Raw genomic sequence first — 24,856 nt, 5'->3', positions numbered from 1 at the left:
TACAGCCTGAGAGATAACACGGCTGGACTGACCAGTTTGACATGTCTGTTGATTATGTTAGTTCATTTATTGAATGTTATAAACTTTAAATTCTGGCCAAATTTTGCAAACTGCTCCTTTAAAGGGTGCTACAATGACATAATGTTCCACATAAAGGGGTTTCTCATGGGGGACAAATTTAACAAAACAAGATGAAATTGATGCAGCAGGCTGACTCTCAGTCCAGGTCAAGCTTGAAAAAGCTTACTGTCTTTACTTGCCCTGCCAGGAAATTACCCACATTTCTCTGACTTCAGCTTCCAGCTGCTGACAGAGGTCGTCTGTCCAACCTTACTTAACCCTGATGACATCATGATCATGTGATGAATCAGCAGGCTGAGGAGCACTCGCTGTGATTTTAAAACTCATCAGTCTGAAGGTGGAGTGCTTCTGATTTTAGGATGAAATAGCTCTGTATTGTTACAGTTATAATGATGATGAACTCCAATGAAAGTCGTTCTAACACACAGGGACACACTGAATCTTCAAGGTGAAAGGCTTTCATTATTAACCTATTAAGAATTAGCCTCTATTGTGTCTCTGCTCGCTAATTAACAGAGTGTATCTCTGCAACTACACGCTCTATTTGAATAATCAAGGTATCACAATAAAGGGAACACTTATAATATTTGTTCAGATGTGTAAGTATAAGTATATATGTCACTGGGTCAGAGTAAATTAAGTTGGCACACAGCATAAATGAAAGATTTTTTTTTTTAAATTACAATTTTAGAATGAATGTCCCTGAGGAATGATGCAGCTGCAGCTCCAGATCTCTAGCAAACCATAGTAAAACATCTGCACCTTACCTCTGACAGGTTTTATGCTAATAAAGACAATCAGAACAAAATCTGAGAGGTTTAACACGGAGCACCATCTGTGCCATTTAAGACTTCTCAGGTACCAAACTATATATTTCACTTATATGTAACCATAGGCGCTAAAAAAATAGCCCAGTTGGGCTACACTAGGGTTAACAGACTCGAGGCTTATTATTACATCTCCGTTATTTTAATTTGACAGAACTGTGCCCTGTGTCAGATAAAAGCTAGTCATAGTGCCGTTCTATGCTTTACTGAGCGAACACATTTCCATCGTTTCAAACAGTCCAGAGAGACACAGGGGGAAGTAGGACAGTAGGACATGTCACAGTAAAGAAGCTGAGGGGAGTTTAGTTTGATTATGAACACAAGTCATGACTTTATGATGCTAGATGGTGAGAGTGTGGAGGTGCACATGGAGGAGTGAAGACACAGGAATTCATTGATGGGAAACAAGTTTCAGTTTGTTGTGAACACAGTCACATCATCATTACTGCACACAATGTTTCACAATTTTCCCACCTTTTCTTTCTCTCTGCACAACAACAAAGTCCCTTCTTCATGACTCACCATGAGCAGAGCACTGATTGGCTGCAGTCTCCTGCCATGCGCTCTGTGACTGGCTGCAGTCCTTGTTCATGCGTTGGCCACGCGGACCAGGAATGTCAGAAACTCTTAGAGGAAGTCTGCTTTTTTTAATAGTGCTGCTGTTACAGTGAGGGACTTTCTCTGCTGCGGAGGCTACGCTCACTGTTTCCTTTCTCACGGGGAACTGTTGGGTAAATGAAAGACTCGGTGACGACCTGCTCTTTATAGCAAAAGGTCGTCTGCATGTCTGTCTGCGTCTGCTACACATGTGTTGTGTGTACCAACACCAAGCTGCCTCCTCTGTTTCTTTGCATACTCACAGAAAATGACAAAAGCACAGAATGTCTCAGGCTGTCCACTTTAAAGGGGCACTATGTAGTTTTGTAGAAGAAATTCAATCTCTAATAATACAGGTAATGATACAAACTGTTTCCATAAGTGAATAAACAGGGATAGAACTGTGGAACTGTTCCTTTAAAGCAACATTATGTAGACATTGTCATTTTATTTGATTCATCATCATCATCATCATCATTCTTCTTCTTCTTCTTCTTATTATTATTATAATACTTTTAGTATTATTAATATTCATGTCTCAATTAGTAAAGCTGTTATTACTGCTGTATCCTCCCTCCTCCCATCTCTCTGTCCCTGCCTGTCTGTCTGCCTGTCTGTCTGTCTGTCTGCCTGTCTCAGGTCAACAACATAACAGAGCAGAGCAGAGCTCACACTGAAACACCGCCCGCCAGCCTCCACCTCGATCAACAAGTCAGAGACAAGCCCCACCTGCTACACTCCACCTGCACAAACAGCTTCTCCTGTGTGTGATTGTGTGTGTGTGTGTGTGTGTGTGTGTGTGTGTGTGTGTGTGTGTGTGTGTGTGTGATTGTGTGTGTGTGTGTGTGATTGTGTGTGTGTGTGTGTGTGTGTGTGTGTGTGTGTGTGTGTGTGAGACACAGAGGAGGCAGTAAACACACGTCGGGGGTGTGGAATGTCTGGCTGCACCTTCAGCAAACTAATTGCAAAACAAGTCTCACCATGAGGACAGGAGCACCTCCACCTGACCTCCCCCTCCCAGCTCCTCCCTCCAAACAACCACCAGCTTGTTTATCAGCAAAAGCGTTGGAAGACCTTGTTCCTAGGTGGGGACACGGAGGCATCTGCTCTGATCAGTGCCTACTGATGGCTGGAGGAGTGTGCAGGGACCAGAGAGCATCAAGGTGTTACAGGTGTCCTCCTCCCTCTGGGTGGGACTCTCACGCTGTAGAAAGGACTCCAGTACCATACAGCTTCCTGTCAGGTTAATGCTCACGTCTTACTTTCCCTAGTTGTGGACAATACACAGCAATATAAAGTCTTCATATCATATCAGCAGGTGATCTGAGAGCCACTGGGTGAATATGAACACAATGCTGGATCAGCCACCAGGAGCCTGTCCTCATCCTGCACTGTCCTCATCCTGCACTGTCCACATGCTGCACTGTCCACATGCTGCACTGTCCTCATCCTGCACTGTCCACATGCTGCACTGTCCTCATCCTGCACTGTCCTCATCCTGCACTGTCCACATCCTGCACTGTCCACATCCTGCACTGTCCTCAATCTGCACTGTCCTCATCCTGCACTGTCCACATCCTGCACTGTCCTCATCCTGCACTGTCCACATCCTGCACTGTCCTCATCCTGCACTGTCCACATCCTGCACTGTCCACATCCTTCACTGTCCACATCCTGCAGTGTCCTCGTCCTGCACTGTCCACATGCTGCACTGTCCTCGTCCTGCAGGTGAATTCTCATATGTGTGACCTCCTGCCTGCAGCTTCGATCAGACATGTTGTACAGTAGTTGGCACAGAGCAGACAGGAGGCAGTGGGACAGGTTGGCAGGACACAGCACTGTGTTCAGGGTTTGTTTCTTGGAAACTCACACTGCAGTTATATCACAAAACTGTTGGCTCAGGTCTGAATCTGGAGCTTCTTTGTCGTCAAGCTGCTGTGTGCTTGTCCTTGAGGCAAACTTTGTGGGTAAACAGGCAACAGTGAAACAACGCCACGTACCACACGTTCCACAGAGCACCGCAGAGTGCAGACCCCGCCCACTGTCACATACTGTACCATTGTGACAAACTGTCCTCAGACATGCTGCCTTACCGCTTCACCTCGCAGGTAACATGCCTGCCTCTGTGTTGTGCAATGTGTTTTCATCCCGCACAGAGACAGACAGAGAGAGAGAGTGAGAGAGAGAGGGAGTGCTCAGAGCCTCCAGACTATATCAACATGTTGGGGTGGAAACACATGAGCCTGAGGAGGAGAAGTCAAAGAAAAACAAGCAGCATGATCACACTGAACTGCATTTTCAGCCTGTGTATCCCACAGGTACCTGGGACTCCTGGGGCTGTCCTTGAAACTGTATGCAGGTCTTATTCTGTACACTGTATGTAGTTTGGAGATAGAAATCACTTGTTAATCAGTTAAGCTTTTTTAAAATCACATTCTTGTCTTACTGAGAATCAGATGAAACCATGTGTGTGTTAGGAGGAACAGCTCTGGGCCAGGAGCCCATCTGACACAGTGATCACAGTTAAATTACCAGTCACATGACCCACTGTGGCCCAGAGAGACTTCTCCCATAAAGACACGGCTGTAAAACTATGAAGAACGTTGTGTAACACAGAGGCAAGAATAACTCGTTTAGGATGGTAATAAACAGGAGCCACAGAGAAAGTGATGTGTCCCTGTGTCTGTTAGCTCACTGGTCTGATTACACAAAAACTACTGAACAGATTTCCATGAACGCGGATGGAGGATGGGTCTCAGCCCGTTAACTTAACTGCATCGTAGCGTCACAGTTCGGTCGTGTTCAGATAAGAGAACTACTTGTTCAGGTTCAGGGGTAGACATCGTATTTGGGTTAAATCCCTTTTCATTATTTATACTCTTCTCCTCACCTGCTCCCTCCCAGCTGCGATCATTACTACAGCCACTAGAGGCAGCTGCCTCACAAACACAAATATGGGTCGCACAAAGCTGCTTTATAAATGCATCTTTCTGATGAGGACAGGCTCACCTGAATCCAACCTGCATTAAGAATACGTCCAATATATATGCAGAAATAGCCAGTCCTCTCTCTCATGGTCTTGTTTGCTTATGTAGGTCATACAGAGGCATCAGTGTTAAACTGAGACTGCTTCATGACCACTTCAAGGTTCCTTGGTGTCTGCCCTGTTAGCTCCTCACTGAAATCTTGTCAGTCCTGGTTCTTTAGTTTTATATCAGAGGCAACACTGACAGCACTTTTAAGGCGTTCTGTATACAGTATTTTTAAGTTGTATGTACAGGCTTTATTATTGGTTACATTAATGATTATCACTTTACAGGTCAGTAATTATCAGACAGACTTCTGTGTGTTAGTCATGTTGGTCGGATCAGCACGCAGCAGTCCTCACAGCGGGGCTGTCAGATTGGAGCGCTGGATGGACTGAGGCTAGCTTGCTAAAAGAGCTCGCCGGAAGTCATCTTTTTAAAAAAACAACCTCATCCTGCTGTAGGACTGAAGGCACATGAGGATTGGTAAAGCTGTGGCGGTGTCTGTGTGTTACTGACTGTGTTGTGCTGTGCAGGCAGGATGTGTGCTGCTCATTATCAGCTGTAGGAGAACAGCTGTCCACCTGAGGGAGAAGAAAGGTTTCAGTGTGCTCTCTACTGTTACACTTGGAAGACTTTACATCGACATCCTTTGAGTTCTGTGGAGCCTGCTGACCCCGCTGCTCTCAGCCTGCTGGTGATATCAGCGTGTCTCAGTTGGTGTGCAGACTGTGTCAGTGTGTGTGGGAGCCACTTGAGGGAAGCTGACACAGAAAAGACATTTAACAGAATCTAATTGCAGCACAGCAATGCAGTGATCAGCACTGTTCAGCTCGCAGCAAGAAGGCTGGAGCCCGCTGCTCACACATGGTACAGGACTGTACTTAGGTACAAGTCTGAGGTACTTGTACTTTACTTGAGTATTTCCATTTTTTGAGACAAATAATGTACCTTTACTTCACTACACGTGTTTGACACTTCAGTTACTAGTTTTTTAAAAAACACTGATTCTGATAATCAGGATACATTTTCAGTATCAAGTCTGATAATTGTCTGGGTGGAGAATCAGTCAGCCCATAGCAGTTTATACTGTACGTACTGTGTATGTAAGGAGATCTATAGTTGTACTTGGGCTTTTGATACTTTAGTACATTTTATATCATATACTTTAATACTTTTACTCAAGTACTATTCATATAGGTGAGTTTCACTTTCACTAACCTAATGAAACAAACACATCAGTGTGAGCTGCCCTGTATACATCCTGTTGTGTTGTAAACCCACCTGAGAAGAACAAACATGAGATCTTATACACGAACACAAGAGGTCACAGTTATGATATTTTTCCATATTTGGCGGTTTTCTCTATGCTGACATTAAAACCTAATAAGTCAATAGTACATGTTCGTTCAGTTTGCTTGGTTGCGGTTTCGACTGAGCTTTCAGTGTCACATGTTATGTTCCGCTTAAGAAAGCTGTGTGAGTCACACCCAGATGGAAACTCGGGAAAGTACAAGGACCTCTAGCACAGAGCTCTCCTCCCATCTGACCCCTGGAGCACAACACTTCACTGCCCAGTCCTGCCACCTAGTGGCTGGTGTAGGACGACCTGCACACTTTGAAGTGGAGTTGTTCATCAACCCTTGTTACCAAGAACCATTCATTTTGAACACGCTGACTTTGGAACAAGTCCTGTGTCACAGTTCACCTCCTCCCGCACTCTGAATGATTAAGAGTCAGCATCTCTTTTCAGTTTTGTCCAGGCCTTATATGTGTGTATGTACATATATATATATATATATATATATATATATGCACATATCTGTGTACATGTATGTATGTGTGTGTATGTATATATATTAATGATGTGTTTTCTTTCTTCTTGTCTCTCTCTCTCTCTCTCTCATTGCCCATTTTCCCTCATTGTTGTTTCCTGTTGTGTAACGTTGTTGTTTAATGTTGTTCACTGTGCACTGGTTTGTTTTGTAAACTTTATCACCAATAAAAAACTGAAGAATGTCCTCTGGTGATGTTGAGGTATTGTTCTGTCATGAAGTTGTGGACTGACAGGAGACAAAGACGGGTCAACATCTGTGCAGCAGAGGTGAACATGTGATGACCTCTGGTTCCTGGTCTGAAGCAGAGAGGACTGGAGTCATCCAGTCAGTGTTTTGATGACTTGAAACTTCACTTTACCGAAAATAAATGACTTGAGACTGGATTTGGACTTGTCTGCTTGAAACTTGGACCAAACGATTTGAGTGACATGTCGGAGGTAAAGCACCAACAGAGTGGATCCTACACGATGCAGCCAGCTGCTGTTTGATTCGAGCCCACTGCCTCGTTAGTGCCCACTTCTGTCAGACCCATCGTCAGTTTGTAACCATTCAAGCTGTTTGTGTTAAACTGTCTTTCAGACTGTATCCCAGACTAGTGATGACATCATCAGGGTTGACAGAGCTCCTTCAAAGCCACCAGAGACGTGTCTCTATGTTGTCACAGGCTGAGGGTGAGCCTAATGATTAGAATGAGTGAGGTGCCACTTTAATTAGAATAAGATTTTTCAGGTTTATTAGTGCAACTCCACCAAACGTGAGAAAGCAATAGTTTGTTTTTTCTTGTGTAGCATAAAGTGACTACAGCTGATGACATTCGTTCCACAACTCTATGTTGTAGGAAGACAAAAGCATGAACCTTGAACTTTGCATCATCCAATCCGTCGGTCATGAAGGCTCTAATGTTGCATTTGTGTTCAAGCTGTTTGTTATTTTAGAGGCTGGAGTCTCTGCTGAACTGGAATCGTATGCTGAGATGTTTATTAAGAGTGCAGTAGACTGAAGTTGAGTGAAAGTTGATTTTTTGGGGAGATTTGGATGAATTGTTGGTTGAACCCAGGAAGAGCTGAACAAAGAGAAGCCGACAGTGTAATGAGAGTGATGCAGTGTCTGTACCGACCTCCATCACAAAGAGCTGAATGAAGTCACACTTGGAAGCAAATTGTTTCAACCTTTATTAAACATAGCTTGCAAGAGATAAATATTACAAAGTTATTTCCTCCAAAATTAGCTTATTTTTTCAATCAATGCATAATTGTCAATCAACTGGCAGTATTCAAACAGCATTATTTTCTTTTACTTTTTTGAAGACCGTTAAATATCAAGTATGTGCAAAAGGTCAGGATTGATGTAAGCAAAACAAAATGGACTTTAATTAGTCTCCGGTTGATTTCATCATCTGTTTCTGCTTCCCCAGATGTTTAACATTGTCAACATTATGCAAAAAGAAACGCTTCTACAGGTAAATTGAAAAAACTGAATTTGCAATTAAATGTTTCCCTGCATTAGCAACACCAACTAATAGAAGATAAAGCCAAACAGTAGAGGACCGTACATGTTGTATGCTGTTGGCAGGAAGAGAGGTCACTGGGTCAGGGTCAGGCAGCAGCTGTGGCCATCGAACACAAACATCTGGTAAGATCAGAGTTTCACTGATGTAAGACATCGTATATGGATACATTCAGAATTTAGTGCCAAACTTCTGTATAAAATGGACTCTTTTTAGGCTCCAGTAGTGTTACCTCCAGAAAAATGTCCTTAGAGAGGAGGCTCCGATCAGGTGAGGATCACAGCAGGGTTTTAATGTGTTTATGCCTGATTCCTACAACTCATGATTACATGACTGACTATTTCCATTTTTGTGTCTTTGCCTAATGATCCAGTCATTTCTTTAGGCCATACTGACCTAATAATAATGTAGCTCTGAGATATCTGTGCTGCTCAAAACATTCAAAGTTGAAAGCTAGAGCAACGTCTCTTTCCAGAGTCAGAGTCTCTTAATCTCAGTCACTGTGAGCAGCTGGAACTCTCTCAACCTCACTAACGCTGTGTGAGCTGTCAGAGCAGCAGGGGCAGTAGGAGGCATGGATTTATAGAAAGGTTCGTTACTGTTGACTTGTTAATTGTCATCTTTCAATGCTGTGAACTGGACAAATGACTCAGCACCTACTGTCCAGTTCAACAAATTCAAAGTCTCAGCGTTGAGCCAATGACTGCCTGAATGTGTGGGCCTGCTCAGTGGAAGTGCTCAGCAGCAACGTAGAAGGAACAGAACACCAGTCTGCTCCTTCTGTATCTGCAAACTGATGCAGCATCTGATATCACTGGTGTTGTTCCTCAAACACCATTTTTAATGTTGCTCCAGGATGATCAATGAAACCGACCAATCGTGTTTTTGTGATGTCATAGCTGAGCGACACAAGGAAAAAAACAAGTATTTTAGTTCCCTAAAGCTAATCACACAGCGACAGAAAATCCAACAGAAACACAAAAGAAGTGAAGTTGGTGTAAAAACAACACTTGAACAGTGTGACGTGAAGCCCGGCTCCTGAGTGAGACTTCCGTACTGCACACCTAGCCATGACAGCTTTGTCACTTTTTGATAAGTTGAAATGATGCTCCCAGAACAACATTCACTCTGATGCTGTAGGAACAGCATCAACACAGTGACATCAGATACACTGCACAGGGACGGTCTCTCAGTTCTGTCTATGTGATCCAACAGACACAGTGAAACATTCAAAGTGCTTTTATCTAGAGCAAGTTCACCAAACAATTCTGTCATTTCAACAGTCATTTCAAGTTTCACTGCCCCGAGAGAAAACAAAAGAAATATTCAGATGTGTCATGTTCGTCAGGCTGCAGGCCCCGTCCGTCTGAACCAATGAGCTCTTTCCTGCCAACTCTAACTAGTCCACAACCAAAGCGAATGCATCCAGGGAGACCGCTTCATGAAGCAGAGGAGGGGGAAAAGAATCCCAAACATTTTGCACATTTGTTACACAATAATACACAGTGATCACAAAACGAAATGACAAGCTTCACAATATTCATGGCTTTTTGTTTGCTTTTCTACACAATATACAACCATTTAATTTCTTTTTTCAGTACAAGGGAGGAAAAAATGCTTATGTACAATAAGTCATTATTACTTCAAACCTAGCAAATATCGTGTCATTTATTTCATAGTCAATACATTTGTTTATTTTTTTTTTTTTAAAACTGCAATAGAAAGAAAAACAGAACTCAATTGAGACGTCAGAAAAAGAATGACTTGAAATCTAAAAATTGAAATTTGAAAAGAATCTGCAGTCCAGATACAAAGGTGTGTGGATGCATCTGCAAAAGAGCAAGAGAGACAGGAGCTTTTTTTTTCTTTTTTCTTAAACTTCAACTTGGCAGCAAAAGGAGATGCATGAGAAAAACATCGCTAAAATCAATTTGTGAGTGGCAGTAAAAATTTACCCGACATCAAAAACACATGAAAATATATCTCTACATCCAATTTCAACCATTCCACTGAAGGGAAACCGATTCTTGTTTTTTATATAATAAACAGAAATGATGTTTTCCAAGTGTAAACTTTAGAGTTTACATCTCTGAATCTAATCCTAGGTAGTTTCATATTCATGGCCAGAGTCTTCCATTTCACTGGGCTGTAAATCAAGCGATCATTCTGATGTGGTGACGGCAGGTCTGGATTCCTCAAACACATTTTCCTGATGAACCAGAACACATTCATCTGACAGTCTGGCTGCAAAAAACACCACCGACCACTGTGCACACATGGATAGTGGAGGTGTAAAGTGACATAGACTCACATATACAAACACAATGACACAAATCTCTCAACCTGGTGGCGCTCCATCAGGGACATCCATCAGACAGCAGACTGTGAGCGATACAGACGAGGCTGCAGAGCCAGAGAACCCTGAAGAGACTGTGGTGCGGCTTAGGGTCAGTTTAGTAACATTATAATAAACGTGAACCATTGGAAAGTAGATTCATTTTTGCAAAGTGTGTTACTGTGGTTCTGTCTTGGGTTTGACATCGTTGTCGAAAGCCCTGCCCCTTCTTTAGCTAGCCTGTGCTCTACTAGCCTTGGCTAGACAGCGTGTTTCTCCCATAAAGGCTTTCTTTCATTAGTCTTTATAAAAGCCTCATTCTATCAGACATTCTGCTAGAGAGTGCTTCATCACCATACTGTTAACATGATGTATTTCACTGTGACATGGTGGAGTGTTTAGATTTCACTAGCTGGTGCAAATGTAGTTAAGAGCACAGACAGAGCGTCATGTGTAAAATATGGCTGGAATTCAAAGGCAGCTCCAGAACTGTGGTGGCACCATACGACCAGAGCAACTGACCACTGCTGCTCTTTATCAGCTCTCCCTGGCTGTAGACAGCTGCTGTTAATTCAGTTAGCTGTGGAGCTAAGTCGCCCCATTAGCTTTCTATTATTTTCTTTCATGACATTTTGTGGGTTCATTTTGTTCATTTATTTTACTCAAAGCTTAGAGAGCTTGTAAAACACGGCGTACATCACCCAGCTGAAACTACAGGCTATCAGACTATTGCCTGTTGAGGTACAAACTGGAATTGGGAGACAGGACGGGGCGGGGCTAGCTGGTTAGCATGCTAACTACAGTAGACATCTCTACGACACAGTACATAGACGTGTTTGACATGAGCTGAACAAAATTATTTTGCACTGCTTACCATTCAGCAGAAAGAGCTTTAACCAGAATGAGAGTCTACAAGCTGTGTGACTTAACTTAGCATAGCACAGCTAAAAGTCAGGATGTCTAATGTCAGGATGCTAACTGCACAGTGACAATAATGTTTTTTCATCATCAGCATGTTAGCATGCTAACATTTACCAATCAACACTAAACACAAAGCCCAGGTGAGGCTGATCGGGGCGTTGGTATTTGATCATAAACCAAAGAACCGGACGGAGTGACACAGTGGAACACGAGTGTCTGCACTAACTCGTACAGGGTTCAAAGATAAAGTGTGAACTGAGTGAGTGTAGCCAACACAGATATTATCCCAAAACAACAGTAATCAATGAGTGTTCCATTCACACACATTAACATTTAGTTAGAAACACAAAGAACTGAAGGAATCCAACATGGCTGCCAGAAGGTGTGTTTGGCCACCAGCAGCACTCTGCAACAGTGTCGGCCTCGTGTCAATGATGAACCTGTGCACACTACAACCTGATGCTCTCCATCAATGTCCACGTGCACCTGTCGGGACGTGTGGACACGATTAGACTTTCCACAGGCATCATCCTAAAATGACTCACTACGACAGTCTTTGCATTGTATTTTGCCCATTTCTAATGATGACATAAGATTTCATAGATTAAGTGGTGTCAGCTGACAGTTCGGGACTTCTTTGTAAGCCAAGCCTTTCCCTCTTCGTCAGTGGTGAGACTGATTAGACTGAAATGTGTGGGACGGTCCACTCACAGCCCTGTGTGACTCCACAGGTCCACAGATCTCTCGCTCAGACCTTTTAAATAAGAGTTGGGATTACTTTGGTGACACGACACTGAGAAGGACTTAAAGGGGAATTCTGTTTTTTTAAACCCGGGCCATATGTTAACATGTTTTGGTGTGTAAATGATTCATACTTACCAAAAGTTTTGAAAGCAGTCCAGTAGATGGCCTCATCCTCTGTGAGAAGTCTGACCGTCACTGTCAAAGTTACATCCAATAAAAGTGCTTGTTTTGCCACAGACAGGCTGAGGCTGGTATTCTAAGTGTCTGACAACATTCAGTGAACCATTTCTACCGAGACAGACCTTTTACAAGATTTCAGCGGGCGATCTACTGGACCGATTCCAAAACTTTTAGTACGTAAAAATCATATACACACTGAAACATGTAAATATATGGCCCAGGTTTCAAACTACCAGAATTCCCCTTTGAACAGACCTATGGTTTATCAGTTACTGCAGGGTGGAGTCAATGGGAGCCTGTACTGATGCTGCTGCAGCAGGTGTAACCTCAGCACACTGGCCACCAGGGATTTGGAAACTGACACTTGAGGTCCAACATTTACAGAGATCAACACTGGCAAGTACCTCAGGAGTGAACCATTCATCATCACTGAAACACACCTTGATGCAAACCACAGCACTCAGGACATCTCCCCTGACTCTGTGGTCAGCCATCAGCCAACATCCAGACCTTAGCCACTCTCAATTGTAACATTCTTTTCCCCTTTTTTAAAAAAAAAATGTTTTTCCAATTGGAAATATGCAAAGTGCTCCTCTGGAGTGAGGCAACTTGTGTGCAGAGTATGCACACAATGATTGATCCATGTCTCTCCCATAAAAGATATAATCCACATCCTTTTTTTCCTCTGAAGCTAGGTATCTATACATAATCCATACAGATATTTCAATAGTTTCTGTTTTAGCTATGTTGATTATTATCGTCTCCAGGGGCTAATACCTCTCAGGTATGCCACCTTTTCATTAGGAGACGCCGCAAAAAAAAAACAAAACAAAAAAAAAAAAAAAACAACAACAAAGAAATAAAGAAAGAAAAAAGGGGGCGACAGGGGGAGGGGCAACAATCAGAAAACGATCTAAAAACCCAAGTGGAACAAGTAAAGGAACCCAGATTTCTAGGTTTCTAGGTACACAATCTGTGGCTGGGACACACAAAATGTGCTTCCACCTTCAGATTTGAGTTCTTTTCACTTTCTCAAAGAACGTGTGATGCCAAGGAGCTGCTGGGTAAAAAGGGTTCAGTCTGTGCATACTGGTTAACCAAAGGTATCGAGGGGGGACATGGAGGGGTCAGAGGCAGGTAGTGAGATGAGATGGACCCAGGAGGGAAAATCAACTTGCTTCTCTGTGAGAGGAGACCATCATCCTCCTGTGAATAGTTTGTAGACAACATCCTCCGGCCTGTCAGCTCCCTCCTCGACTGCTGGAACGCTGACGCTGCAGTCGGGACGTCGTGCGTCCGTCAGTCCTGATTGTTAAAGTACAGTATGTCCTGCGCACATCCGTCTGGTCACTGTTCAAACCTGGAACAGGAGAGGCTGACATCTGAAATGAAGAAACTGGTGATGACCTTGTGATGGGGAATGGTGGGAGCCGACTTGCAAAGGAAAAGGTTTTCCAAACTCTGATCACATAGGATTCTATTTTGTACACATCTGCAACTTTTCTCAGTCATTTCCAGTTAATTAGCTCTGATGGTAGCAGGGGGCCTCCTCACAATTTGGGGTGCTGCCCTGAACTCCAGGTTGAACGTGTCCGAACTTTAGCTGCAAACAGCTCTTGGAACTGGCCCTTTCGACGAGATGATAGAAAATGTGGGTGCTCTGCGCTCAGTTATGTGCCCCCTTCCACACACACATTCTCCACTGGGCTCTTCATCCTCTTTTCAAGAGCGAGCAGAGCAGTTGCTAACTTAATATTGTCTGTTTTCGTTCCTATCAGTATTTTCCACTTTGTTACTTCAAGTTAGCAAGCTAACACTTTTCACAAAGCCTCAAAGTTGTTAAACTTTATGTTGCATAGCAACCAGAATGCACCCTGTTGATCTTCTGTTACTAGCAATAGTCACATCTAAGCTTAATAATTGAGTGGAGAAAAAAATCCTATATGATTGTGGCCTAACGTGGCCCTACAATGATTCACCGTCCCTCCCCACAGCAGAGGAGAGACAGCAGAGAAACAAAAAAACGGACCAAACACTTATGAAAGAAAAAAAGCATAATGAGTAATAGTAACTGAAGCAAAAATGGTAGTTGCAGGTATAATAATAGTGCTACCAACAGCGATAATAATGGGAATTATAATTGTTAAACAACGCTGACGAAGAAGATTTTTACTATAATAAGAACATTTGAGATGCACTGACAGTTTAGTGTCTTTGTCCGACTTGGTGGGTTTTCATGGGTTGGTTTAAGGTAGGCACACGGACAGGCACTGCATGCGATGGGGGGTGGGGTGGGGCGGGGATGTTGGTTGATCTGGGAGTGCTTCAGTATGGGGTACGAGGGTAGGATGGGGGGTGGCTTCAGAGGGGCAGGAGGGCGGGGCGGGGCTCATTTCTGTCCGGTGATGGACTGCGATATGGATCGAGGTGGGATCATGTCCAACAGGTACTCTCTCTGCCGGTCTGCTAAGCTGGAGCTCTTGTGGGCCCCAACTGCCGCTGGGTTCAGATAGGCAATATTTAAACCTGCGGGAACAAGACAGACACATCAAGAGTCAGGTCTACAACCGTTTACTTCAACCTCAGGCTTTGTGTTTATAGAAACAATCAAAGGGCAGTTCACTTCTCACTGCAGAGATAAGCTCCTCTGTATTTATACCAGGCTTCCATCAGATACAGGCTGTTAGTCCCAGTAATCATCGTTTCTACTCTGCATATCTTTTCATATTTTAATAAGATGTGGTCCTTTTTTCTGACCTGCTCAAAGGAGTTTGAAAAATTTTGTTTTCAGGGTCAGGTAGTGTTTCATTAACTGTCACACTGAGCAATAAATACAGTGGTAGGGACCAGTCTATCTGCTGAAAAAAGGGAGTGTGTGAGTGGTGAGTATGACATGAATTTGCTGTAATGGTAGGACTAAATTTACAATGTGAGCCACTATAGTACAGGTACACACTCCTCTGTGTTTTTTACCCAGCATCAGTGTTTCCCACACATTTATTTTGTATCGACGACTGCCCAAATTTTTTAAATCCGTTCGAGAGAACGACACCGTCCGCGATCGATTTACTAGGTGATCTGGACTGGTCACAATAAAATGTGCAGTTTAATCACATAACACAAAGCCACAGATGTCACAAGTTCTCAGGGGCCTTGCAGTTGGTATGCTGACTGCAGGAATGTCCACCAGAGCTGTTGCATTCGATCACCCGTCAGTGCTCACAAACATGGAAACAAAAGTGTTGTGTTAATATTTTTATTGAGTGTATAATCCACCTCACGATGGACAAGTCTAACATATATAATGTTTACGATCTTTAACATCTCAGTTTAGCTTGCTAACATTAGCTACATCACCAGTAAACACAAATAAAGGTCGAGGTTGGTGGGAATGTCATTATTTTGGTCATAAACCGAAGAATTGGAGCAGCTGGAATGTTGACCTAATGCTGGTGCTCGATGAAAGAGGATCATCTCAGTTATGACAATTCATGAGGGAACAAGTTCAGCTAATTTTGAAACCACCAATGTCAGTCAAATGGTGGCGCTAGAGAAAAGGCAGAGGATCATCAAAGTTGGTAGGATTCCTCCTCTGACTACCATGAATGTCAGGGCGTTTAGTGTAATAGTCATTGAGACATTTTAGTCTGGACCAAAGTGATGGACCAACTGAGCAACACTGCCAACCCTTAAAGCCATTAGGCTGTTACAACCAGAGCAACTAGCATGAATACTAAAGTAGTCAGCCCTACTTTTACCTTTTTGATAATGTGTCTGTGGAAATGCAAGAAAAACCTAAATCCAATCTGGAACCTAGTTCTTGAAAAACCATTAGTGTCCAAAAACAAATGTAAGGATCGGTATCAGGACCGATCAAGACATACTGTGCTAAATCAGGATCAGCTACAATAAAGGTGACCATAATCTGACCCTGTATTTAATGTGCCCTACTGGCTTTCCTTTACAGCAGCCTGCAGTGCAGCATTTTGCTGCATATTCAAGTAAAGATTAGTTAGAAATGTCACATATTTCATTCTGGAACAATGACTGTGAGCTCAAACAGAGGCTAGTAAAAATGATAAACTGACTTTCTCTGATTGGCAAAGAGCAGTGTTGTACAAAACAACACAGTGATGTATCAGCTTCTTCACTGTGAGCCCCTTTAGCAGCAGGTCCAATCAGCTGTCTCTAATGTTGAGTCACTTGATGACGGAACTAAATGAAACTTATCTGTTGTCTGGTTAAAGTGCTCTGTGCAGCTGGAGTCTGTACGCTGCCAAAGATCATCTGTGAGGGAAGAAACTCCACTCTGTAACACTACTGTTCAGTCAGAGTGTCTCTGTAGTTCCAACAATTCAAACAGAGTGAGACCTCTCCAATCAAACTGATGGATCCAGGCCAAAGGTCATATTCACATCAAATGAATAGTTTTCAATCAGGACCTTCAGTATTTCACTCAAATAGGTCAGATTTAGTAGCTACAGCTGTTTTTTCAATGTGTCAGATACATATTAAATCAACGTGTGTCGGTCTGGACCGGATCAGGACCTCCCTGGTGAACACGAGATGAATCAGACACATATGTACACAGTAGGTAATGTACAGCACGTACCTGGGATGTTGTAGATCTGGCGACGGCTGTCATGCTGCAGTCTGTTGCTGCTACTGCTGCTGCTTCCACCACTGCCACAGTGCTTGGCACTAGTCATCCCCATGAGGCTGCTGGCCACTGACAGCTGGGAGGCCTGGGCGAAGTTGGACAGGACACCTCGTGCCGAGTTGGAAAGACCTCGCTGCATGGAGGCTTGAGGCTGTGGAGCCTGAGGACAGTACGGACATCCCATTAACTTCACCATCACTGCCATACAGTGCACAAACTACACAGTGGTGGTTACTGGATTGGATCAGTTATCAAGTGAAAACACCAAAGACTTGCTAGTTACAGCTCAAAATACGCTTGGTCAGGATTTATGTTGATATGAATTTGGGTTTTATGGTTTTGAATCCTTTTGGGGCTCTTGTAACCTGTAGTGAGCAGTGACATTTGAAAAAACCAACATCAATATTCTGTGACATACAGTAAATGTAATTGTTAATGGTAGCTCCACTGAAAACAGAACAGAGTTCACATTTTCACATCAATTCATCCTGAGCAGTTTTTTCACTCCAAAGCTACAGGCAGACAAACTCACTAATCCCATTATAGAAGTGAAGGTGTGTGTACCTGGCGGAGGGCATGATGTCGGATCATGGAGTCAGTCTTGGAGGCGTTGGGCCCTGTAGGGGCTGAGCTGGGAGAGAGGGCTGCCTGCTGTTGCAGCCTCTGTTCAATCTCCTAAGATGGAGGCATCATACATTCAGGAAATCCCATAGATAGTACATTCACGAACATACATTCATCATACCATGTGCCCTATGGTGGTTTAAAAGCAACAGCTGCACCGAAACCCATCAGACACCTTAAGTTCTAGCTGAGGTAGTGAGTTTTTGGCAGGATAAAGAAATATGACATAAAAAATAACCGACTTCTTAGCAGGAAAACTACAATAAGAGTAAGAGAGTGCAGCCAACAGGGTGCAGAGGGACGGGGTTACTGACCTGCTCCTGCTGCAGGGCCTTCACAAAGGCGTTCTTGAGCCTGTTGGTGTGCTCCGCCTTTAGAGCCTTCTTCTGATTGGACGTCATGCACTGCTCACAGAGGATTCGCCCGCTCTTCTCTTGCTTCCAGTGGGGGGTGAAGTCAGTTCTGCACTGGGCGCAGAAGAAAGGCTCCATGCGGGCCAGTGTCCCTCTGAGTTTACCTACAGAGAAGACTGTGCTTTAGTCCACACTGACAGTCTGAGGTGACGGGCAGATGGCAGATTCTGAGTGTCCAGATCTCCTCACATCCTTCTTAAGCAGAGAAGCTAGGAGCACTGTAACTCCCCTTTCAGTGATCTTACAACCTGAGGTCAGTGAGGTTTAGTTTGGTATGTGGTCAGAAACAGGTAGCTTTCTCTACGTCAGTGTCTGGACTCACTGTATCCAACAGTGTGATCTCACTGGGCTCCACACTAGCTTTGTTTTGTGTATCACTGGTGCTCCCCCTGACAACATGAGGAGTACAACATTTAGGAGCACCACTTGAAAAGGTCAGGCAACACAACACAGTTGTATTTTTTCCATCGCAACCGTTACTGACATCCTTTGGTAACTGATTGGAAGTTTACAAGAAATAACAAAGTTCTGTTTTCTTTCTAAGTAAAAAGTCACAAAGTAAAGTAGTGCTGTGAGAGGAAGTCATTTACATAGATCGACTGCCCCTAAATAAGGAGTATTGTAGAATGCTGCTCCTGACCATGATGATGATGATGATGATGATTTAAAAATCAAGGGGGCCTTTTTGCACAGGTGCTCATAGTTCTAAAATGTAGTCACACACTGACGTTCAGACTAAACAACAATGATGTAAACAGTGATGTGTGTCAGCTGCTTACCCTGACTGTCAAGCACACTCTGCACCACCTCCTCCAGGCCCACCATGTAGATGAACTCGCTGTTGGCGGCAGAGGGCAGGAAGTGGAGAAGCGGGGCGGGGGGTTTGGGTGGAGGGATCTCCAGCAGGGTTTTCTCCAGCTGCTTCCTCAGGGCCAGCTTGGCCGCCGCCTGGCTGCTGGCCTGGTCGGCCATGGAGCTCACCCCTCCGCTGGCTGAGCTGGACATGGTGGATGGGCTGACGGCCGAAGCGCCGCCTAGGCCACCCCCGACCCCGCCGGCTGCCGCCGCCTGCATGTGGGCCAGGTTCATGTACATCGCACTGGAGCCTGAGCGCTGGGAAGCTGCCACCTGCTGGCTGGCCTGCAGGGACACACACATTCCCTGTTGCTTAGCAAAATCACATTTTGTCACAAACTGCCACATCTGCTGCCTCGCCGTGTCGAAGTCAGGTCAGGAGAAACTTTGCTACCGTTTGCCCTTGAAAGCATTTATATTTATACACATCAGTTTTTAATGGCCAACATGTTGAAGTGCTTCCTGTCCCCTCTTTAAGTTTCATTCTTCAAACAGGAGCTGGACTTCCCAGACGTCTCTGAATGACGCATCAGGTTTCATAGTAACATTATAACTGTGATATGACAGTCCAACATCTATTACTTAAACATATTTTGATAATAGTAACATAAAATACAAAAGTATTATTTTGGTCTTGCAGTGTATTTTGGTTTGCATCATTACTGTCTTGGTCTTGTCCTGGCTGACCATCTGCCACATTTCAGTTAAGAGTAACAAACTTACTGTACAATCTAGTTAACATAATCAACCAGGAGCTGCAGTCACCCTTACAGACCTGCTGAATAGGTTAAAAATAAGAAAACATGAATTTGGTATTATTTAATAGGTTATCAAGATTATTTCATTAATCACCTGGCAGCAACATGCCAACTACTGGTCACTCATAGAGGGTCAAAATTACATTGATGATAACATTCGTGAAGTGAATGTTCACGAAGGTGAAGACTTCACTTCACCTTCGTGAAGTGAAGTCTTGTGTGTGATACACAAGAGTGCACAGGTTCTTCAGGGTTTCATAGACAGTGCTGTCAAAAGTAACGTTAAATCCAAAGTAAAGGTAAAAGTAGAACAATCATTCACTTCTAAAGACAGCTTGCATTCAAACGCGGATATTTGGGAAGATTCCACTGACTTGCCTTCTTCCCCAGATTTTGGTATAAAATGTCAGAAAATGTTGAAAAATGTTGATCAGATTCAGTTTAGTGTCATACAGGAGCAAAGACATATGCACAGTGAAGAAGCTGGAATCAGAGAATCATTGACTTTTTTTGCTTATGAAAAAAACGGTGATTTAATATTTGACAACTAATCGTTTAATCATTGCAGCCGTAGTCTGTTTGAGAAGACTGCATTTTGGACTGGTTCTTACTATTCTCAGGTCAGACTCTGACTGGCTTGGATCCCTTTTGGGTGGAGGTTTTTTTGAGAATGAATTCTAGGACATCAGAGAAAAACAAAGACCAGCGCTCATTTTGAGCTTTCTTCATTAGGCGCTGTCAGGTTTCCACAATGTTTCTCATCAGGTACAACTTGTGAACACCTGAAGAACCTCTATTGGGAACTCTTTTCTGGGAACAGGTGTGTGTTACCTGCTGCTTAAAAATAGAAATATACAGCACTGTTTTTAAAAATGAACCAACAAGTAATTTATGTTGTTACAAATGTCAATGTGATTTTAAAAGAGATTTTCTGACTTCTGGAGCAGAGCAGAGCACTTTGGCTCACTGTGATGACAGTGAACATTTACAAGTAAAGCCTGCTGTGGATACAGGGCATCAGATATGTGTTTGTGTGCTGCTCTCCATTCTAATCTAAAGTTTTTGTTACTTTCGATTAAAATGACATTTGAAGAAACCAGCACCTCTAGACAAACTGTGTTGAGCAGATACAGTAAGTTCACATTTCTGTCACTGTATGACATTATTAAATGCATTTAGTCTGACTTGAGCCCCTTTCTCACATGGACTGTAACTTTGGATTTATCCATAGTTTACCTGGAGGAGCTGCATGTGTGAACACACGTCTGTATTATTTGCCCCGGACTTTACCTTGCCAACTCCCTCGTCCTTAGTCCGGGTGAGCCACATGTGTGTACAGAGCAGACAGCTGTCCGGAGTGAATTCACAGCATGTCGACAACGTGTATTCTTTTGTGTTAGTGCTGGTTTAATCAGCTGTAACACATACTCAAACATAAACCAGGACATGTGAAATGGTGGTTAACCTGCTCATTGTCACATCAGACATCATCTGCCCAGAATATTTCCCCGCTCTGTCTCTCGGGCTTCCATTCACGCTGCTGCTGGACACAAATCCAAAATGCTGCAGCTTTCTTTCTGCGGTGGGATCTTCGTGCCCGGAGTGTAGCTGCTGCGTATTCTTCTCTGCTTGTCTGTATATTACTCTCCACACTTTCGTTGATTTTGTGGATACGTTCAAATATGTGTGGTTTTGATATCAACGGAAACACAGTCATCATTACAGAGCAGTCTGTAGCATCCTACCCAGGCCCCGCCCCCAGCCCAATGTGTGAACACGCGTGACATCTCCTGTTGTGTGCTGATTGTGTGAACAAGCAAATGTGGACAATATCCTGATCTGACTCTCTGTCCGGAGTTCATATGTGAAAGCGGCTTTGGTATGAATCCGTACCTGTTGGTAGCTGACGGGATTGCCCATGCTGGAGCTGGAGCGAGACATCCCGGGCTTGGAGGAGATCCTCTGGCCCTGCAGCTGGGCAGGGTTGGGGGCTATCACTCTCTGGGACATCAGCATGGGCGGTAGGTTGGCATTGGCTGCTGACCTGATGACTGTGTGACCCTGCAGAGAAGAGAAAACACAGAGGACTTTGATGGAATGAAGTGAAGAGGCTTATCTAAGAGACAATTCATTTTGACAAACAGGAGTCTGTTCAACATTCTGGTTTTCTTAATGTCATCACACATGCACCACAGAGGTCCTCCTCTATAACAATATAAGCAGCACAGTTACTGTATGTATGTTCTTCAGTCCTGAACCTGAGGTCTTATATGTATATGTTAAACTGGGGGCCTCTTTAGTTATATTAATTCTGCAAGCTTGTGTCTGTCACTGACCAAAGACTGTTTGTGAAAAAACCCAGAAACACAACTCGGCACTATAGCAACATTACACAGAGGTTAGTGTTGGATTGTGCAGTCCAACAACACCAACAGAGTGATGAGTCATCTCAGTGTCTTAGGGCACGTGGGCTGGTCTTGAGACATGGCTAACAACTGGTTAGCATGGGTTATTTATCAGACATCCTGGGAATACTCAGTTAATCAGTTCATTTAGTTCTATCCGTGTTCAATCATACATCAGTGTTAATGACTCAATAAAAAGTCATCTTAAATGACAGCACTGTAAAAACAAACTGTTTGCAATTATAAAAAGTTAGTGTACTTCAAACTCTCACTTGACTGAATTTGAGAAGACAAGTTGAGGTGATTCAAAACACATGAACTCCTCTAGTCATAGAAACTTGATAGGTGGTACTTAAATCCTTTAGTTTATGTAATCTAATCACAATTCAGTAGAATTTTCTAGTTGAGTCAACACATTTCTTTCATCTGGAATTCAAAAAGCTGTAAATACTTCATGTACAGTTCAGTTTATCCAACTTACTTTTGTCAACTCACTTATGTACTTGATCACACAAATAATTGTGATAATAAATTAACCCTATCAACAGCTTGCTATCATTGACTTAAAGTACCCAAAGAGTGTCCAGTTTATCATCAGGTCCATCCTGCTAAAACTACCAACAGTCTCATCCAGCAGTGCTGTAATAACCTCTCCCTTCATGGAGCTTCTAATAATAATAATAATAATAATAATAATAATAATAATAATAATAATAATACATTTTAATGATACAGCTCTTTTCATGATACTCAAAGACACTTTACATGATCACACTGTAAGAGGAAACAACACATTAAGAAAAATGTTCAATTTTTGTTCAAACTGTCTTTGAGAGGTATTGATTTGAACTGTACTGTATATTGCTGATATATTACTGATGTAAACCAGGTGGACAGATTATTGGAAACACCTGACAGTATGACACGATACAATTCAACATGAGGTTTGCAAGATAAGCTCTTTTTAACAATATGACAACGCATTTTTTTATCACCTCCATGAAGGGAGCATCTATTGCTGGGTTGTTATGTTAACCCACCAGGTTTACTGAGCATCCATGTTACAAAGGGAGTTCTCCCTTCATGTACACAAAGAGGACAGTAGTGTTTAAAAAGATGTTATTCACTGTGTGGGCAGCAGAGGGCAGCAGCTGCTTGGTGAGCAAACCGACAACAAACCAGGCAGAACATCACCATCCATACAAAACAAGCCGATAGGACAAGAGACGTGCTGAATATTTAATACCATCTCAACATGTAATGGAGGAGCAGGGCTACGTCATGCAAGAGCTGAGGCTTCCAGCAGGAGACTGCCTCATTATCAGAGCCGGACCTTCTACCAATTCATTCATTCTCTTAACTAAACCCAGTCCGAATGCCAATCTACACCAATGTCTTTATCCCAATTTAAGCTGAACCCTTACTCTGGTCTCACAGAGAAGGCTTCTGAATCTCCACACTCACACAGGGCTGAAGAAAATGTTTAAATAAAGTGGGCTGATGAGATCTCTGAGGTTAGCAATTAGCATCATTCACCTCAGGAAAAGGCATCTGTGCCTCACTTTTTTAGATGGAATTCCTCCAAATGGAATTTGTAGTCAAGATCACTTAACTCAGGTCCAAGTCAAGGCTAAGCAGAGTCTAATATAAATTAAATAGTCAAGAGAGAAAAAAACAAACACAACAAGCTTGTAGCACTTTCTGCCCTGTTAAAGGACTGAACCCTGTTAAAGTGATTTAGAATCGCATTTCAATGAAGTTTATCCACAAGAGACTGATCTATAGCACAGGCTGAAATAACCAGACTAATCCCTAGTATGGGTCAAGCTAAAAAAACAATGGATCCTACATTTCCCACAATGCAATAGGATAGCATATTTTCCTTAGATCCCCCATATCTGGTTAAATGAGCACTATGTAGTTTTTTATACATTTACAATATCAATGAGGTAATGATACAAACGTTGTTCCATCAGTGAATAAACAAGCTGTTCTCAGAGGACAATAAGGTCCCAGAACACGGTTTGAAGCTAGAAAGGTGGCAGGGTCCGCCACATATAAACAAAGGTCAGTTTGTTTATTCAGTCATGAAAACAAAGAGAGTTTGACTATTTAGTTTGTTTAGGCAGAAAAAAAATCAGCCAATGAAGATCTTTCTCTGCTCATTAACATTTCTTCAACAAAACTACAGAGTGCTGCTTTAATGTCCGTCTTTGAAACTCTACACCTCAAACGTTTTCTGTTACAAATTGTAGTTATTTTCTCAGACTCGACAAAGTTACTCTGGAGACACCAAGATAAGTGAAAAATGAAACAAACAAACCAAAAACCGTAAGGCCGAAATGAATTGGAGATATTAAAGTGGACTTCTGGGTCATTTTATTAAAGACAAACTGCTCTCTGTGTAACAGCTGAGCTCTAACCAGAGTTTAGCCTCTCCTTTTACTTCTTTGTAGGAGACAGGAGTGATCACGGCCATATTCTTGAGGTGTAGAGGTGAAATGGTTACCTGTGCAGTGCGGAGGTTCTGTGGCTCAGGGTTGTGCAGGCCCGGCCTCACAGGCAGCTTCCCCAGGCCAGCGGAGCTGTGGATGGGAGGAGGCTGCACAGAGGACGCAGCGTTCTGGACCACTGGGACCTGCAGGCAACCATCAACACAGCATTTACAGGACAATATAGTTAACTGTAATTAACAGCTCTAACAGGAACACACACCTCATACACAGAAACACACAGTAACCCCTGACAACAAATGATGTCAACGTCCATCATGGCGTTTCACTGAGGACATCGTCATATGCAGGCACCGCTAGTGATTTTCACTATTCCCACATGAAGCTACATTCAGGAACATTTCCTTCTTGTGCCTTTTTACACATGCCATGGCAATGCTAGAATAGATGAGGCAAGGGCTAAATGGTGGGGCTGCCTCTACTGTTGGTGTGGAGCAGCTAAGGACTTGGTGAAGGCCAATTCAATATGTAGTGCACAGAGTATGTTAAGGTTATCTAACAGGGGAAGGAAATTACTGTAATCTAGATAAGTTTGATTGGGGTCATAAGGACGCTGGGGCTGCATAACGGGG

General features: G+C 43.1%; 1 protein-coding gene across 1 annotated transcript in view; it reads right to left on the bottom strand.

The window, feature by feature from the left end:
* Positions 1-7,528: 7,528 nt before the first annotated feature.
* The window catches only part of gatad2b (GATA zinc finger domain containing 2B), a 58,767-nt gene continuing 41,439 nt past the window's right edge, over positions 7,529-24,856 (bottom strand). The window contains exons 5-11 of the mRNA XM_084378575.1: positions 24,281-24,409; positions 21,260-21,427; positions 18,533-18,893; positions 17,655-17,857; positions 17,281-17,391; positions 16,669-16,876; positions 7,529-14,582 (exon numbers count right to left, since the gene is read on the bottom strand). Of these exons, the coding sequence (XP_084234701.1) occupies positions 14,446-14,582; positions 16,669-16,876; positions 17,281-17,391; positions 17,655-17,857; positions 18,533-18,893; positions 21,260-21,427; positions 24,281-24,409 (1,317 nt within the window). The 3' untranslated portion in view covers positions 7,529-14,445. The remainder of the gene's footprint in view (positions 14,583-16,668; positions 16,877-17,280; positions 17,392-17,654; positions 17,858-18,532; positions 18,894-21,259; positions 21,428-24,280; positions 24,410-24,856) is intronic.

This window comes from Pagrus pagrus (genome assembly GCF_965226575.1).
Source record: "Pagrus pagrus genome assembly, chromosome: 17".
NCBI classification, from domain to species: domain Eukaryota; kingdom Metazoa; phylum Chordata; class Actinopteri; order Spariformes; family Sparidae; genus Pagrus; species Pagrus pagrus.
The sequence above is the reverse complement of the archived record's forward strand: the minus strand, read 5'-3'. Positions and strand labels throughout refer to the sequence as shown.